We start from the raw sequence: 19,978 nt of genomic DNA, 5'->3' as shown, positions 1-19,978 counted from the left end.
AAAGAATTTACTTTTTTTTTTTAAGGACATACCCTTTAAAAATATATCAGAAAAATATATTAAACATATCAGCCTGATTTTATTACTAATGCAAATAAGAGCAACATGTGCTGTACCCACCACCCATAACTATGTAAATACCTATAATTAAAAAAAATACTTCTTTAAACATTTTTTATCTTATTTCATAACAGGGATATTACCACACACAGAACACAACAAAAAAACATAAACCATATTTGTGTCTATTAATTGGGAAAATTAATTGAATTCTTAGATGGTTAAAGTTATGTTCATTGTTTACTCCAGTAAACATACATTCTTTGGTGTTTTGCTCGTAGATAAAAAATTAAAATAGTAGATATTGTTTGTGTTGGGTATGCATAATCCAAAAATAAGTTGGCAAGGTAAAGAACATAGGATATTAATAAAGATTGCTCCAACACACTTTAATTATTAGTATCAGTGCCAACAACAACAACCTGACCTAATGACATGACATGAAAAATTACCATAAAAATAATAGCCATAACAGCACTAGATCTTTTTAGAGAAAGATTAGATGCTAGTTATAAGGAATCTATGTAATCAAACCCAACTAAATAGCTTTAGCAGCAACAGAAGTAGGTTATCTAAAATATAAATTAAGCCTTTGAAATAGTGCAAGCAAACTAATAAACTGATATGTGTAAATCATTATTATAGGTTTTGTAATGTATAGCCAAATCAGAGGCCAGTTTGAGGAGTGAATATATAATTTACATACCTTAGAGGGTTCATAATGGTTCAAACACCTACGCATCAAAAAAATCTGAAAACCGATGACAGAGTACTAAGATGAGTAGTCTGGTGGGTTTTGAGGTATTTATGTATCGAAGATTGCCTGGTAACAGTTATCATGCAAAAGAGAGAGTGATAGCTTTAAAGCAAAGCTTGGTGTGCAGCAGGCCTTTGCTTTTTATTTTTTTTTGGAAGCTCTATCTAAAGAGTTCAATGTTGATTAACTGTAAGAACTGTCTATACAGATCATTTATGCTTGATTGCAGAAAAAGAGGAAGAATTCATACAAAAATTTTAGTGTTGAAAAGATGGAATGGAAACTAAATGGCTTAGGATATGAAACAAATAAAGCAAAGGTTATGCTAAAATACTGGAAAATACTGGAAAGCAGCCATGTGGAGTGTTTAGAAAAAGATGTCAATTAAACTCTATTGTTTGCACACTTTGCAAGCAATAAGTTCACAAGATATGTAGTGATGCACAAGGTGCTCATGTTGTTTTGCTTTTGAGTGTAGAAAGTTTTAATTAATTTTGTAGCTGGTGGATCAGAAAAAGCATCAAGAGTAATAGAAAACTGCGCCTTGGCCAAGTGGAGAGAACTATCTTCATTTTTGTAGAGAATTATCTTCACACATCAGCAAGAGGTACACAAATTTTCATTAACTGAAAACATACGAATTCAAAACAGACAGGATGATTTTTCTCCAGAGCTCTTACAATTAGCAGTTCAGTAAAGTAAGCAGTTCAACTCGGTATTCATTATTTAAATTAAAAATTTATTCTATAATGATACTTAGAAATTTAAATTTTAAAGCCACTCTATGTGATGGAGCAAGATTAATTGTACATACTCTGCAAAATAACTATACTGGTGTCGAAGTATTGATAAGTTTTTCTATTGGTAACAGAGCATTTATTCTACAAGTTTAGTTAGCTATTCCAGTTTATCATTCATTTTAAAACATCTTCAATATCCTGTCAGGTTAGTATAATCAATAACATTCAATAAAATTCAAGGTAACTTTATAGTGTTGGTTAAAAACTTTAAAGCTTGTTTTACAGCTAGCTTTATGTTGCTTGTTTAAGAATAAGATTGTTTAATAGTTTATTTTTCAAAATTGATAAACATTTTTTTTACAAGGCGTGGTAGTTAACAAATTCAGGTAAAGAACTTATTTTTAAATAATCATCAAACACTAAAGAATGATTAATGATAATGTAACTAAAACAGTTTATTTGTTAATGAACATGAGTAAACAAAATTATAAAATAATTTGTTAAATAGACAACTCAATATAAAAAAAAATGTAAACACTGAGTATGCATGAATTAAATTTGTTTTTGAAAATACCACCCCCAAAATCTCAAAAACGGCAAATTTTTTTTTTGAGCGCAAGTAACCATAGCCATAGAGAATGCTTGGTTAGACCACAATTTTGGACTATAGATAGTAAACAATCACACACTTGTTGAAGGTGATCACCTCTTGTGCATCCGCTTTCAAATAACAGCATTTGTTTTTGAATTGCAGAAGTTATACTTTTTACTCTTATAGGTGGTTTTAGTATTTTTGCCAATCCAATTTCATTACTTTATTTAATTGTTCACTAATGGTTTTAATGCTATTTTCACATTCATCATATTAATCAAACATCAATTCCAATTGTTTTTCAATTTATGAACATTTAAATTCTGAGGTTTCCGAAAGAAACCCACTGGTCAAGCATTAAAGAAAATTTAAAGCCTCTTGAAATTTGATCAATTGTTTTCAATTAATTACCTAAAGCACACATGGAAACCTGTATAATCATCTTTTAAAAAAAAAATTTTAAGTTTCCTAAAAAAACATTTTTTAAAGATTGATAATTTTAGCTTTCTATAAATGCAAAAGTATTTATACGCAAATTTTTTCATTTACTCATACCCCAGATTATTCTGTTATTATTTTTATAGTAATATATTACTTTATAGTAAAAAATTTTTTAAATTTATATGTATATATTACTTTATAGTAAAATTTCAACACTTAATAAACTTTTAAATACTTTGTAACTTTTAATCAAGTAATTTTAATTACATGTAATATAAAAACTTTATAAAAATGAAAAAAAAAAACTATTTTACTGAAGTTGGCATTGCTTTCCTGATTTTCTGGTTAAACAATATCGAATTGCAATGTTAAAGCTATCTGCGTAAGGTACTCCAAAACTAGTGCACTGAAAAATCAACAATAAAAATACACTATAAAGGTTTAAATATTTGAGCTACTGATTTTATTATCAAAAAACGCCTAGATAGATATTTGATAATAAAAGATAGATGTCTTCGATAACCATACAAATAATCAAATATAAAACACAGCATTGACATCACAACACTATATATGTAAGCACGGTGGTGAATCTTTTTTTTAAAAAAAGGAATTGAAGATGAACATGCCCTGCTGAATAGTGGTGCTCAAGTTGTGTTGGATGTGATATACTTAGTATGATTTCAAAATTATTAAAATTTCATTAAGTTTAATAAATATTATATATGAATAAATTTATTGAGTAAACTGGGGTAAGAGTTTTCCTTAGTTTATTCAAATGCAAAAGAAACAAAATTTTCAATTTTGGTTCTTTTGCATTTATTGAAAGCTAAAACAAAAAATCTTTAAAAACTATAACACTATATTGTAGAGAAACTTGTGCACTATCTAAAGATTTAAAAAATTATTTCAAAAAAATTATTTTTGTCTTAGCAAACTTTAAAATTGTCACCTTGGTAAAAAAAAAAAAGTTTTTTTTACTAGGGTGATCTACAAAACAGCCTAAAATAGCTGTTTTGTAGGAAAAAGTGATGAGCAAAAAACCAAGATTAACCAATATAAATATTTTTTGGGGAAAAGTAAACATGCTAATTGTTCACACTTTTGCATTAAGATGAGCGGGGCTAAATTAATAACTATTAATTAATTAAAATGTAAATAAATATGAGAACCTTTGATATCTATATAAAAATTTGTAAAACACAAACAACTTAAACTGAAGAGAACTGCAGTAGAACAAATCAAGAAAGGCGAAATATCACTCAGTAAAGCTTTAGAGGCATACAACATACAAAAGGCAACTCTTCACAAGCGTGTGCACAACAAAGTCCAATTACATGGTAGAGGTACAACTACCGCACTAAGTAGAGCGTTTGAATTTGTTCTTGTTTCAGTACTTATCAGTTTAGCCAATTGGAGAATCGGCAGAACATTTGCAGATGTCATCGCAATAGTTGGAGGGTATTTGGTATCTACAAACCTAAGTCATCCGTTTTCACCAAATGGTATACCAGGTTGAGAATGGTATCAAGTTTCACAAAACAATGTTCATAATATAAGCATCAGAGTAGCAGGCAATACTTCGTCTCTCAGAGCTTCTTCTTGTACTGAGGACGAAATAACAAATTATTTCAATACACTTCAAAAACAATTTCTTGAAGCAAATATCAAAATAACTCTTCAAAATTGGATTTTCAGGCAATCAAGGCAAACAGCATATAATTGCAGACTTGGTGCTAAATGCTCTTTAAAATAGGTTGGTAACAATGAAAAAATCAATTACACAGTTGGTAATTGCGTCAATGCTACAAATACTATTCTCCCACCATTCATAGTTTACCAATCATTAGCAGGTCTGTACAAAGACTGGCGTGTAGGGTGACCATTAAACACCGTATTTTACAACATCTAAGTTGGGTTAGATGGAAGCAAAACAATTTATTTAATGGCTCACTAAAGTATTCATACCATAGAAGTTCTACTTAATTTAAGTAGTTTAATCAATTAATACAAATAATTTTTTTAGTTACAGGTATTTACATTTTAGTCTTAGATGGACATACCACACATGTTACTTATGATGTTGCACATATTTGCATTGACAATAACATTATGCTGATATGTTTACTGACTCATTCATCCCACATACTTCAACCATTTGACGTCAGTGTATCTTGTCACGTTAAACAAGTTTAATATAAATTACTTACAAAATTTTATGCAGCTACAAATTTCAACAATTAAACAAAAGAAAGTTTCATTCAACTACAAGGAAAACTTTTTAGCTCTGGTGACACATTTACAGGAACACAAATAATCGCTGGATTTCAAAACACTGGTGTATTTCCATTAGATATTAGCAAAGTTGATCAATCAAAATTACAAATTGCTTCATCATCTTCATTCGAGCCTGGTTAATCATCCTCAACCGAGTCTGCTTCATTATACTCATCCCAGCCTATATCATCATTTAACATCATTCAGAATCAAACTCCAATAATTCACTAGTGACTCCTGCTCAAACGTATCAAATACTGAAACACTTTAAAGAAAGACTCAAAGGTAATTTAAATAGTGTTTTACAGCACCATCATGTTGACACACAAAAAAAAACTAGAGTCAACATTTCTAGAGTTAAAGGCAAGTGTCTAAGTACATTTGAGGAGCTCAATAAACAAAAGCAAGACAATGAGGCCAAAAGGTCAAAACAAGATTAACTTCATTGAAGCTGCAAGACAAGAAGAAGTGCAAAAATTGTCGCAGAATTTGGGAAGAAGCATTGCTAGCTAAAAACAACATGTAGTACCAATGTGAAGCTTTTAGTTGTAAAAAGTTTTAGTAATACAAAATTGGCAAAGTTTTTTTGCATGAAAAAATGCTGCAGACCTGCTTCTGACCATGAAATTCAAATTGATTTAATTAATAAAAAGGTTTTTGTATATTTGATTAAAATTGTTTTTTGGTAAACATAACTTCTAATAAGATTAGTTTTCATTTTATTTTTCAAGAAATTTAGCTTGATTTTCTCAATATCTTAATCAATTGTTAATTAAATAATGCAGTAGTGGTGTAGTGGTAGAGCACTCACTTTATAAACGAGAAGTTCCAAGTTTGATCCCCACCACGCTCTTGGTAGTACCTTGCTCAACTTTTTTCTCAGCACAGTGGCTTTGTTCATCAAGGTTCATATTTCGGAGTTATAGAGTTGAGAGAGGGTTATAACCACAACTAAAGTAGCCTCCTGTCTACTTCCTGGCTACTTTATTTTCAACTGCAGTGGCCTTCATGGCCTTAAGGAGGTGAACTGTAATAAAAAAAATTGTTATTAAAGTTTAACATTATTTTTCCCCGGAAAGGCAGAAAAGTAATTTTTTTTTTAAGCAGAAAAATAATTTTTTTTTTCTTTATAAAAATTGATTTTTAATTTCCAAAATATACTTGCTCAATTTTTCTAACTTATTAATGTAAAAATGCTCTATAAAATAAAAACAAAAAAAACCTAAAATATTTTTATTATAAAAAAATTATTTAACTTGAAGATAAACCATTTACTCTTACCCCAGTTTACACTATTAATATAAATGTTTAAAATTTAATAAATTAATTCATAAGTTATTCCTTAAGTTAAATTAATTAATTCATATGCTATAGCTTCAATTGTAATTATCCTAATAATAACTAATTAAACAATTTAATAATGTAAGACACAAATTGATAATAACTGATTAAACCAATTAATCATGTTTAATTTTCTATTAAATCAGGTTGTTTTTTTTAAAAAGTAATAAACTAATTATGAAATACCAAATTATTAATGACTTGAACCAAGAAAGGATTTTATTTTTTCAAAAACAATGTTGACAAAAAATTATTGCAAACATATTGTTTTAAAGAAAAAGTAAAATAGTGCAAAAACCTCAACTTATAAAAAGCTTTAAACGAACCTTAGTTGGAGCAAACCTGCAAAACTGAGTAAAATTTATATAGGTTACAGCTATCATGTACTTTATGAATAGATCAATTAAATTTCAGTTCGGCTAAAAAAAATAATAATACTAAAATCTGATAATAAAAGCATGCTAGAATAGTAAAATTGTTACCATAGCAGTGGCAACAATTTCAAACTAAACAAAAGATGAAGTAAAAAATATACTTTAGCAAAATTTGATTCTCTTGCTTACAGATCACCAGCTTGACAGCTCAGCATTTAATCTAATTGAGTTATAAATGTTTAATGTTAATTAGTTTTAATTTTATAATATATCAATGAACATTGAAATCTGAAGCATATCTAGTTACTATTAGTTTATTTGATGAATCTTAAACCAATCATGTTACGGTATTTTTTACTCATATTCATTCATTATTCTTTATATTTCATTTAAGAAAAAAATTGCTTTCATAGTTAAAATAATTTTTAGTTAACTGTTGTGTAACCAAGAATCATTTAAGTGTTTATAATATTGTGGTCTCTTTATTTCTAATACAACAAATCAATCCATTGGTCACACATTGGTCCAGAAAAGTCACTTTTGAGACAAAAGTCATATCATATCTTCACTATCTTTAAAGCTAAAAAGCAGAAATTTTGGTGAATATTCATTATACCTTGGTCTAAAAGAATTATCATTTTAATGTCCTTTATCATACCTCTGAAGGACTTACCAATGATACGAAACCAGGGATAAATAACATGACAAATAATAAACATTTAACATATTTTATACCTAACTTTTAATGCTCTATTGATTTGATATTAATTATAAATAGCAAACAGCATGTATAATGTATGTATGAACACCAAGAATACACAGCATAATAAAACTTACATTTAACATACTTATTTTAACAGACTCATTTTCCAAATAACTTTTAACTAAATATTCTCTGGAAAACATATGGTACAATTATGACATCTTTATTGATTGCATAAACATGTAGAGTAATACAACAAAACAATACCAAGGACCTTAGGGTAATTGGTGTTGTTTTAGAGGTAAGCACAACACATAATGCATGTTGTATTCCAAATATTTAAAGTAATTTAATTTCTAAAAATACATGATATATTTATGAACTTGTGTGAATAGCATAACAAATTCTAATACATTATATCAAATAACATGTTACATGCTTATTGTATTTAATCTATATACTCTTAGATCTATAATGTGTAACATGTGTCTCTACTTTAAAAAAAAGGAAATATAACCCTTATTTACATCAAAGCCTTTTATAAATTTCTCCAAATAAATAAGTCTATTCAAAACTCATACCATCTATACAGCAATTAGTTAGGTATGAAGAATATTAAATTATTAGGAAAATTACAAAAGGTCTAAACATTCCTCTGTAAGCCCAAGTTCTTTTATCAAATTAGAACTTGGCCTCATAAATAGGTCCGATGAGCAATCCTCTCATTACATCTTCATTAGTATATTTTCTAAAGAAATTTCTAGTAAAGTATTATTGGATGTTTTCAATACTTTATATTTATTTCTGCTTTCCTGAGTTTCTTCAGATAAGCGGTCAATCAGAATCAACAACCTGGTGTGAAAAAGCAATCATCTTTTAAACTTTAGCAGATATAGGATAAAATTGAAAACTAAAATATCTCTGAAAGATATTTATACTTCAACTTCATCTAGCTTACAGGACAACTCACAAAGAATAATGAAGAATTTTTTAAAAATACCTTTATCAACTCTAAGTCAGCAAAGATTTTTTGCCTTTTGAATGTCCTTTAATCTAGAGTATTCTGCTATTCATTTTCCAGGTATAAAATTTGCTTGACCAGCTGGCGTTAATGAAAACCTGTTACAATGTTTCTTGCTTTGGAAGATAAATGCTGAATCTTTTCGACTATACTTACAGGTTTTTGCTTGTGACTCCTTAATAGTGACTACGCAACACTTTCTGTTATCTCCTCAAGGAAATACAGCTACAAAACTCAATTTAATGGTTCCAAAGCCATCTGGTAGTAAGTTTTCTTGAACTTTGTGGTAGCAATCAGAGATGCTGATTCCATCAACAGCTGTAAAATATCAGAGTAATTACTGTGCAATGTTGGTCAAAATATTTAATTAATTAAAACCATCATTGCCACTAACTGTTTCCATCTGTCCTTTACAAATATTTGCAGTCTTCAAAGTAACTTTTCATGCATTAAATCTTCTCTTTTGCAAAAAAGTCTCAGACCTATTTGCTCTTGTGAGAATAATTTAAATTTCTCTGTTTTATCTTTGGATCACAGTGTTGATAGGTATCCTTTAATTCCCTATTTATTGTAAACCTATTTATTGTTAAAACAGGTTCAAATATCTGACTATTCTATTTTATAATGTATCACTAAACCCACTTTAATGTATCTTTTTTTTCTAAACTCACTTTCTTTTTGTAGTTATTGTTCTCCTTTTTACACTCATTTTAATATCAAACTGAATTTTTCTTATTATCCCTCACCCATTATTATTTGTTATTGGTGACTCTACCATGTGAGTACTAAAATTTTAGATTATTGAAAAAATATACTTTAAAACTGTGTGAATTAAAATGGAAACACTTTAAAAGAAATATTTATTAATAAATCTTTAAAATGCATGTATTTAAAACAGTCTAGTCAATATTTCCTCTATTGACCTCAATCACAACCTCAATCTTGATCAAGTGTTTATAATGTAGGTGTCTGATTTTTCATTTTATGCATTGGTAACAGATTTCTTCAGGGCGTCAATGTTGCTGTGTTGGCATTTACAAGCTTTTGTTTGAACTGTATAGAGTAAGACTAGTGAGCCAGTTTGCTAGGTCTTTTTTGACCAGAAATTCATGTTCTCAGACATTCATTTCTGCATTTGCTTTGTGACAGGAAGCTCCATCTTAAACATAGACATCAGGGCAAGACTTTAGATTTCTGGATTTTTCCAGGTACTCTTTTGTCTTCATTTTAAACTTTTTTTGTAAAAAGACAGATGGCACTTTAAGTTCATTGGATGTAATAAGACCAAACATCATAACTTAAAAAAGACGCTTTGTTTTAAATGTGTTGAGGAACACCAACTACCATGGCTGTAGTTATGTACCTGTTAACTATGCTATTTCTAGCTTGATCTACTGTAAAGTATTTTTCATCTGTGAAGAGAAGAACAGGCATCTTTTTTTTCAACTCTCATAAAAAAAATTTTAAAATGTTCAAGCTTCAGACTTCATATAATATTATTAAACCATATCTATGTGTTCAGACCAATGATCTTGCAACAATAGTGTTTTAAACCATTTTTTAAACTGTAAAATCGATTGTATTGAGCTCCTCGACCATTCCTCTTATCGACCTGATTGGATTCCTCATAATGTCAAATTTGATGTAATTGATCAGTTTTTTTGTTGTTATTGTTTGCTTTCTTCTAGATCCTTGCTTTCTTTTAACATGATCTGATTTTTTTAAACGTTATGTTGAAAAATGTGGCTCTTGCTGTAAACCGCATAAGTTGCTAGCTCTAAAGCTCAAAACTCCTTATTCAATCTTTTACTTAGTGATTTAATTTCCAAACAACTTGAATTACACACCTACAGTCCTTGGTATGTTTCTTCCTTTGAAATCTCTTGAATGCAGGCAGGTATGAAAGCATTTATTCTTTCTCATTAGTTTCAAATCTAGCCTCACTATACCCTATAATTTTCTTTCTTGTTCAAAAGCTTTCTCTTCTTCTAATGATTTCATTAAGAAATAAATGCAAGAAGCAATTGTCTAACACTAAGGACCTTAGGACCTTGTGGAGAACTTAGCATATAAAATAATAGACCTAAGAATAGTCCAATAAGGTCCATTATTTTCAGATTACTAAATCTCGTATTTTATCTAAAAACCTAGGTTCTAGAGACTTTATTTAGTAATTACATTATCAAAAATCTTTACCAATGTTATGACTAAAGGCCAATCTAACATATATCTTTTATAGGTCTCTTCCATGGATTGGATGAATTTATGGCTCTGATCTTAATCCCTCTCCCAAGCATAAGGCAGAATTATTTGCAAGTTCCTTAAGTTCATCTCTAAAGTCTAATGATCTAACGATTTGTTTCTTTGGGATGACTCTTCCTGTCATCCTAAAGAAACATGTCAATCTGCTGATACACATTCAAAAATTGTTTCTCACTTTACATTTCTGTCACTGTCTTGCAAAATTGTTCTCCATCTTCACCCTTATATGGAATATTGTTATCATATTTGGACTGGTTCTTCTAATAAAGTCCTCTCTTTTTTAAAGGGAGTTTGAATCATATTTTAAATGTTAGTAGATTTGTTCTAGTTGCCAAGCTTTAGGCACTGCTTCATCATCCTAAGGTTACATCTCTTTCTTTTTACTAATACTACAATGACTATTGTAAAACAGTTGAAAACATATTTTTAGGTGATCATTCATTCAGCAAAGCCCCATCCTTTTACTGTACCTGATGTTTATACCTTCACACTCAAAAAATTTTTATTAATCTAATTTTTTCTCAACATTTCTTGACTGATAATATTTTCTGTTTTTTAGATTTTCTCTTAACTACTTTTTGCTTTTAGACTTTCTTTTCAGCTTTCTGTTGTCTCAAATAAAATAGAGGTTGCAGTATTACAAATCAAATCAAATAGAGGTTGCTTGCAGTATTACAAATAATAATATAATATAAGTAATAAAAACTTTACACTTGCATTATTTATTAAAACCATTATGCTGTACAGGCAGTAAAACTTTCTTTAATGCCAGAAAGACTTGCATAATGAGTATATGTTTGTTTAGCATCTTTAAATGAAACAAGCTGTATCTTCAACAATGATGTAACATTTACATGTGTGAGCTTCTTTATTTTTACTTTTACTGATTGTATAGGTACACAGTAAATAATGCAAAAGACAAAAACAAGTGAGAGTATTGATAAATTTACTCTATTTAGGGACAGTTTACTCCATATAAAGTTTACTCCCTACAGATAGTGTAAACTCTGAGGTTTTAAGTGATTTAGGGATAATTTACTCTATAAAAACTTTATTATATAAATTAAATTTGCTCTGTATAAGGAGTATTACACTTAATAAATTATTGCTTCATCCATCAGGCTAGGTCTAAAATATTGCACAAAAACTTAATAATAAAATTTATATAGTTTGTAAATTATTACCTTAACATCAACTACATAAAGTGATCCACATTTATTTTCTTGAGAAAAAACCTGAATAAAATAAAACCATTATGTAAGCAGTAATAAAAAGATAGTAAAAAAAAAATTTGTCATCCTACCTGTTTACATTCAGTAAATGATTGCTTAGGTCCAATGCTATAATTTAATGGAACTGTATAGTTTAATATTTGTACTTTAGAGCCACTTTCTTCATTTTGAGTATACTTCCAATCTATATTATCAAATAACATTTATGATTAAACTAACAAATTTATTACAAATAAATAATTATAAAATTAATACAGTAATATTTCTAAATTCTATAAACTTATTTATAAACACGTAAATACAACCAATATTAAACTTATATAAAAAAATAAAATAAATAAAAATAAAAATTATAATTTTATATTGTTTTAAATAAAATTCATTTGTAATTTTAATTTATTATTACAATTTTATAATTTAGTTCTTTTTTTTTTCTTTAATTAATTTAGATAATTAAATTTAGTTTTCTTTTTTATTACTATAATTAATAAGTTATAAGATCAGTAATAAGTCACAACTAAGTCAGAAATAAGATCAGTAATAAGTCACAACAGGAAACTGAAAACAGAACATAATTTATATTTAATAAGAATAGTGAAGCCAAAAGAAAGTATTTGTTGAAAACTATAGATTGTATTTATTCCAGCATGTCAAGAAACAGCTTTTAAAGTTGATGCTGGCAATAATAAACAACAATGCTAATCTTGACTCTGACCAACATAAATATTTAGAAAATTTCTCCACAATGAGTTGATAGATTTAATGACAAAACAGGTTTTTTTAACAACACTTGAGTTTGAAAAAAATATTTGCTTTTGATATTGTTTTTTCAACAACACTTGAGTTGGAAAAAATTAGTTTTGATTTTTTCAAACTCAAAATAGATTAATAAAGCATATAAAGCTCAGATAGATTGATAAAGCATTTAAAGCTCACAATTTCCTTAAATACTATGAACTTTTTAACTAAAAAAAAAAATTTAAATTAATAGTATCTATAATAAGGGCAAATCTGTAATTCCACCTCTCTTGTATGTTTCAGACTTTGTCACCTCACCTAAAGACAAAGCTGAATTGTTTGCTAAAAACTTTTCATCAATATTATCTCTTGATTCCACTAGTTGCATTCTACCTGATATAGCCGTCAAACAGGTTGATCCATTGTTTGACATTTGTATCACTCCAGCTTCTGTATCTAAAGTGATTTACTGCCTCTTCTACAGCTTGTGGCCTGGACAACATACCTGTTATAGTCTTGCAGAAGTGTTCCAGAAGTGTTCCAAAAGTGTTCTCCGGAGCTGTAGCCTATACTTTCAAAACTATTTAACAAGTGTTTATCAGAGTCTTGTTTTCCACCCTGCTGAAAAGCAGCATCTGTTTTCCCTAATTTCAAAAATTCTGGAGAGGGATCTGATTCGCCTAACTACTGCCCCATTAGTCTTCTTCCATTGATAAGCAAGGTTTTTGAATCTTTAATTAACAAACACTTAATCTCTCATCTTGAATCTAATAACTTACTTTCTGATCATCAATATGGATTTTAATCTTCTCGTTCTACAGCTGATCTGCTAACAGTAATAACCAATAAGTTTTATTGTGCATTAGATAAAGGTGGAGAGGTTAAGGCCATCGCTCTTGACATGTCAAAAGCTTTTGATAAAGTTTGGCATGCTGGTCTTCTCCATAAGCTTTCTTTTTACGGTGTATCTGGTAACATCTTTAAGATTATTGAATCTTTCCTTTCCAATCGTAGTATAAAAGTTGTCCTTGGTAAACAGCACTCTTCTTATTCTACAACTTCAGGGGTTCCTCAAGGTTCAATTCTTAACCCTATACTCTTTTTAACTAACATTAATGATCTTCCAGATATTCTCACATCTAAAGGGGCATTGTTCGCTGATGATACTACCATTTATTCTTGTCATGATAAGAATCCAACACTCTCTGATTGCTTGGAGGGGCATTTGAGCTTGAATAGGATCTCACTTCTGCTACAGCATGGATATCACAGTGGCTAGTGAACTTAATTTCAGATAAATCTAAATTTTTTTCAGCCAATCGTTATTGCAATAATTTAGATCTTCCTATATTTATAAACTGTAATGTACTCGATAAGTCATCTACCCTTCATCTTCTAGGATGAACTCTTACTTCTGATCTTTCTTGGAAATTATATGTCAAATCGATTGCAAAATTAGCATCTGCTAAGGTTGCATCTCTCTATCATGCTCAACATTTTCTTTCTCCGGATTATATTCTTTATCTCTATAAATCTCAAATCTGTGTTGGTATGGAATACTATTGCTATATCTGGAGCAGATCTTCCAATGATGCCCTTTCTCTTTTAGACATGGTGCAAAAAGGCATTGTAAACACAGTTGGACCTGCTCTTGCAGCCAACCTCGAACCATTATCACATTGTCATAATGTTGCTTCTCTTTCTCTTTTCTTCAAATACTATAATGGGCACTGCTTTAAAGAGCTCGCATCTCTTATGTTATCTACTGAAATTCATTCTTGTGTTACTCGTTATTCAATTAAGTCTCATCCTTTTTCTGTGACTGTTCCTAAGTGCTCCAAAAACTCTTATTCCTCTAGTTTTTTTCCTCGAACATCAGTTCTTTGGAATTCACTTCCTTCATCTTGCTTTCCTGATTCATATAACTTGCAATCCTTTAAGTTGTCTATTAATCGTTATCTTGCTCTACAATCTTCATCTTTTCTCTTCCAGTAACTTCCAACTCTAATTAGTGGTTACTTGTAGCCTTGTTGGAAGCAAAGATATTAAAAAAAAAAAAGCTTATTGTTGTGTAACTCATCATTTAGCAAAGCCCCAAAAAAGCTTTAATTTGTCTAGTTTTTTTTCCTCCAACATTTCTTGACTTTTTCTAGTTTTTTAGATCTTCTCTTAACCACTTACTTGTAGCATTTTACGGCAGATGTGCGCAAACTAAATTCTTTGTGTAATTTTCATGGTCTTATTTTAAATGCTTCTACAGGTTAAACAAAGTTTAAACCTGTTTTCTAAAAGGAATACTTTTTATTACAGTCTTTCTGTTTTGCCAAAATGTTTCAATTTTACTACCAACTACCAAATTTTTAAAAGTCATTTTTAGCTTGAAGCAAAATTATCAACTTTTTTTCTAAGTTTGTAGCACTTAAAGTGATACAAACTTAAAAAAACCATCATTGACATGATGAATTTTCTGTATTCCCAGTGTTTCTTTGACTTCTAAGCAAGGTTATTTTTTTGTTTATTATACTACTGATTTCATCATTGCTAATGTAGAGAATAGCAGTATACTTCATTAAAATTACTGATCATTGTAAAAATATAGAGATATCATTTGTTCAAATACTTTCTCATTCTTACTTATACATTTCATCTAGATAAGAGGCGATAAAAATGATCATTCAGATTCTGCTTTCAAATTCAACACTTATCTACAAAAAATGCCATCTGCGTAATGATGTAAATTAACCTAGTGCTAAGTTTTTATTCTATCCAAATTAATTCAATCCCTTGTCAATATATTACTTCCAAATTTTGTAATACTATTTTTTGTAAACTCAAAATAATATTTATAAGTAATAACAATAAAAGATTATATACTTAAAAAAAAAATTTTTATCATTGCTATGGTCCTTAAATATCTTCTAAATTACATTTTTATTTCTCTAAGATATTGATTAAAAAAACTTTATGACTCTTAAGAGAGATTAAATAGGTGTTTGAGATAGTTTAAAATGTTTTTTTCAAGATTTTTTTCAATAAATTGTGCCTTATCTTTTAATTACAAACTAGAATTTTTGAATTTTTTTATGTCTTATCAGCATGTTAAACATAATTAAAATAGATTTTACTTATTGCATTATTTAAAATAAGTTTACTTATTAAATTGTATAAAAGAAAAAAAAAAGTTTAAACTGTGCAAATATGTAATAATTGTAAACAATACTAAGTATCTGAATCGTTATTACAGCATTAAATTTTGAGGTTAATGATTCCACAATTTTTATGATTCACAAGTTTCCATAACACTATTTTATTATCCAGATATGATATTATGGGAACTTCTAAGCAACTTTTTACAACTGAACACCCTTCATGACATTAACCGGTTTTTGAGATTAGGAGGGAGTATTTTTATTGTGATATTACCACTAAAAAGATTACCATCCTAGGTTTACAAATTCCTCCTACAACAGTCATAATTCAATTGGGAGGGGGGAGATTATATCAGAGTTTTCTTCTTCTAGATAAGCTGTCTTCTTAACCAATAAGGAGCTTCACCTGCCGGAATCTCTGCAACACTATTTGATACAGTAAAATAAACAACTATTAAATCAAAAACAATAAAACCTTTGTAATTTTTTTGTTGAAAAAGATCTTTCATGATATCTGAATCTTGAGAAAACAAATCGTTGTAAAGAATATCAACATCAAAATCCAATATCTAAAAAATATTTTATACTATTCAATAAGTATATATATATATCTATCTCTCTCTCTCTCTCTCTCTCTCTCTCTCTCTATATATATATATATATATATATATATATATATATATATATATATATATATATATATATATATATGAGAGAGAGAGAGAGAGAGAGAGAGAGAGAGAGAGAGAGATACATACATATATATATATATATATATATATATATATATATATATATCTATATCTATATATGTATGTCTCTCTCTCTCTCTCTCTCTCTCTCTCTCTCTCTCTCTATATATATATATATATATATATATATATATATATATATATATATATATATATATATATATATATATATATATATATATATATATATATATACAGAGGCTTACATGTGAGGCCCCCCTATAATGAAAAAAAAAAATTTTAATTATTTTTATTAAATTATTATTAGTCATGACTTCATTGAAACTTGACTTTACGAGCTTTAATATTAGCAAATGTTTTACCTAATGCACTAATATCTATGTTCTTTAACTCGTCAATTTCAATTGATATCTCAGCTAAGCCTGTAAGTCTGCACTGTGACATATTTGACCTTAAGTAGGTTTTAATTAATTCAAGTTTTGAGAAACTTCTTTCTGCGAAGCAACAGTGAGTGACAATGTCAATAAAATTCGCAATGCTATAACTAAATTTGGAAAAGATTGTTCGTAGTGATTTTCTAAAATAAACTTGATCAGTGCCCTATGGAGCAATTTTTCTGGAACCATACTGAATATTGCTTTGATTTCATCAAATAATTGATTTGAAATCACATCTGGATGTCCATCTTCAGTTAAGGCAACCTCTAAATCCTTGCTATGTTTCTTAAGTGCTTCAGTATTTTGGGTGACTTCTGGAGTTTTATATAAGAATCCAAAAAGCTCAAAAAGTTCTTTCAGTTAATTAAATCGACTTGTTAAAGACTTGGTCAATTTCGGTTTGTGCTGTTGATAGATCATAGTTTGGAGACTGCATTTTTTTGCTGACCAAATTTACTTGAAATAATGTCATACCATACACTCAAGCTTACCATGAATGTAAATTTGGACATTTGCTTGGCAAGATTATTTGCCTGAAATTTGGTAGATGTATCATACTCTGAACTGTTAGCAATTTCAACTACAGCATCATAAACTTTGGAATATTCATATTTTAATGTCTTTAAGCTTTCCACTCCAGACTCCCATCGAGTATCAGACAGTAGCTTCAAAGTCAAAGTTTGCACTGATTTCATTAAAATAGCCCATCTGATATTAGAACCTGAGAAAAAGTTATAAACTTCTAGTACCAAATCAAAAAATGAAACTGCTTTTGAAGAAGATTTTGCAGCATCACATACCATCAAACTCAAACTGTGGGCACTACATGTCACAAAAAACGCTCTAGGGTAATGTCTCTTATTCTTTTTTGCACTCCAGAATGAATCCCTTTGATGTTTGCTTCATTATCATATGATTGACCTCGACAATTTAATATATCTAGACCTGCTTCTGTCAAATGTTTCAGGAAAGTTTCTGTTAAAACTTCACCGGTTGTCCTATTTACATCAACAAATCCAATAAAATGCTCTTCAACTGCAAATAACTTGCAGTTGTAAAATCTAAAAACTAGGGTTAATTGTTCTTGGCGAGTTACATCTGTAGTGCAACCCATAATTATTGAATAATATTTTGCATTTTGACGATTTAAAATTATAGATTTCTTTATCTCTGAACCCAAAAGTTGAATAATTTGGTTTTGAATGTTTTGCCAAGATAGTGATCACTTACTTCATGTGATTCAATTTTTCTTAGATGCTCTTAAAGTATTGGATCAAATTCTAAAATCATTTCAATCAAGCCCAAAAAATTTCCATTGCCTTTAGAAAATAATTTATCAGTGTGTCCTTGGAATACTAAATTGTGAGAGGCAAGAAATTTTATAAGTGAAATTATTCTCTTCAAAATGTTTTGCCAACACTCCACTTCTAATTTGATTTTTTTTAAGTTGCATTCATTGACAGTCTCAATCTTCATTCTTGCAGCCAAATCCATCCACTTTATAAAGCATTCCTTGTGGTTTACGGACTTCTCATGGTACTTGAGATCTGATGTTATATGTTTCCTATCAGAATATCCATTTTCAGTTAATTTTGTGCTCCTTTTTCCGATAGAAAATATTTTGCAAGGAAAACAAAATATGCTGTTTGAATGCTTGGAATAAACTAACCATTTTCTTTCATAGGTTTCCCCATTTGGAAAATGCCCTTTATAATACATCACAGAGAATTTTAGTCCATGGTCATCTTTTGGAAAATCTTCCTCTTTCAGTTTTATAGGACCTTGTTGAACCAGAATTTCTCTAAATGAATTCATTAAGATTTTGGGCCAAAGAGCAGGATCCTCAATTCTGAACAATTAAGGAAATTAGAATTGGATCTTTTATAAGAGAAGAAAGATTTATACAGTAGAGTCTTGATTATCCAACTAATATGGGACCAAGGGGTGTCAGAAAAAATTGTCGGATAACAAGGATATGGATAATTAAAAAAAAAAAATTATATACATTAGTAGGTTACAGTTCTTAATGTGATTGTGCGCATTTATATTACTTAAATAACGCAAAACAAGGCAAAAATATGCAAAATATCAATAGAAACTATGAAAAGGAAAGGTAAATTAACAAATAAAATAAAAAAATGGGAAAAAAAATTCTTTTCGGATAACTGAGTGACGGATAACAGGGACTGTACTGTTTTCATACAAAAATAATTTCCTACTTACTGTGATGTTGATGGAAACATAATATTTTCTTTAACAAGATTATTTTCTGGAACATAGAGGGGCTGTTGATCATCTTCGGGTTGAGGGCCATAAATCCCATTATCATCTTATTCAAGCTGTATTGGACCTGGATTGTCTTCTCCATGATGATGAGGTAGTGTATCTGGATCTTCTTCAAGCTGTATTGGACCTGGATCATCTTCTCCATGATGATGAGGTAGGGTATCTGGATCACCTTCAAGCGCAGGAAGATTGTCAAGATCATCTTGAGGTTATGGATCTTCAAGATGAGGGGTATCATCAGGATGAGGACAATGTGCAACTTTAGAAGTAGCAATCTCTTGAATATTTGCATCACTCAGTGGCTTAAGGTGACGCAAAAATGAATTTTTCTGAGTGGCAAGGTATTTTTCTTCCTCAAGTTTTCTTTTTCTCTTATTATGACCAGATTCAAACTTTCTCCCAGTCATAATTACTGTCTGATGAGTTTTAATGTAGCAAGCATTTTCCTTCTGCGCCAACAAGGATGGAGAAACAAAACAGAACTGACTGAATGAAAGTAAAAAAGCCAAAGTACTTTGAAAACGAGTATATCCATAGTTATAGTATATTTATTTCGGTTGGTATGCTTTTTTCATTCAAATTGTTCAAATGTTCAAAGTTTGAAAATCCAAAGAAAAAGATTTGACAGACATGTAAAAATATTATTATTTTTATTAAAAAATATATATTTAAATTTTAAAGTTATGAGGCCCTAAAAATCCTGAGGCCCCAGCAAAATCCAGAATGGCTCCCCCACCCCCACCCCCCACCCCAAAGGCAGCCTCTGTATATATATATATATATATATATATATATATATATATATATATATATATATATATATATATATATATATATATACATATATACATATAT

At 29.1% G+C, this 19,978-nt stretch overlaps 1 protein-coding gene across 3 annotated transcripts in view; it reads right to left on the bottom strand.

Annotated features, from left to right (window-relative positions):
• LOC101236674 (protein Aster-B) overlaps positions 1–19,978 on the bottom strand; it is a 59,027-nt gene that overhangs the window by 19,977 nt on the left and 19,072 nt on the right. For all 3 annotated transcript variants that reach the window (XM_065816736.1, XM_065816737.1, XM_065816735.1), the window contains exons 4-7: positions 16,163–16,256; positions 11,872–11,984; positions 11,753–11,803; positions 2,905–2,996 (exon numbers count right to left, since the gene is read on the bottom strand). In XM_065816736.1, coding sequence (XP_065672808.1) covers positions 2,905–2,996; positions 11,753–11,803; positions 11,872–11,984; positions 16,163–16,256 — 350 coding nt within the window. The remainder of the gene's footprint in view (positions 1–2,904; positions 2,997–11,752; positions 11,804–11,871; positions 11,985–16,162; positions 16,257–19,978) is intronic.

The sequence above is a fragment of the Hydra vulgaris genome, chromosome 13, assembly GCF_038396675.1.
Source record: "Hydra vulgaris chromosome 13, alternate assembly HydraT2T_AEP".
NCBI lineage: Eukaryota > Metazoa > Cnidaria > Hydrozoa > Anthoathecata > Hydridae > Hydra > Hydra vulgaris.
This window is presented reverse-complemented; position numbering and strand designations above follow the sequence as displayed.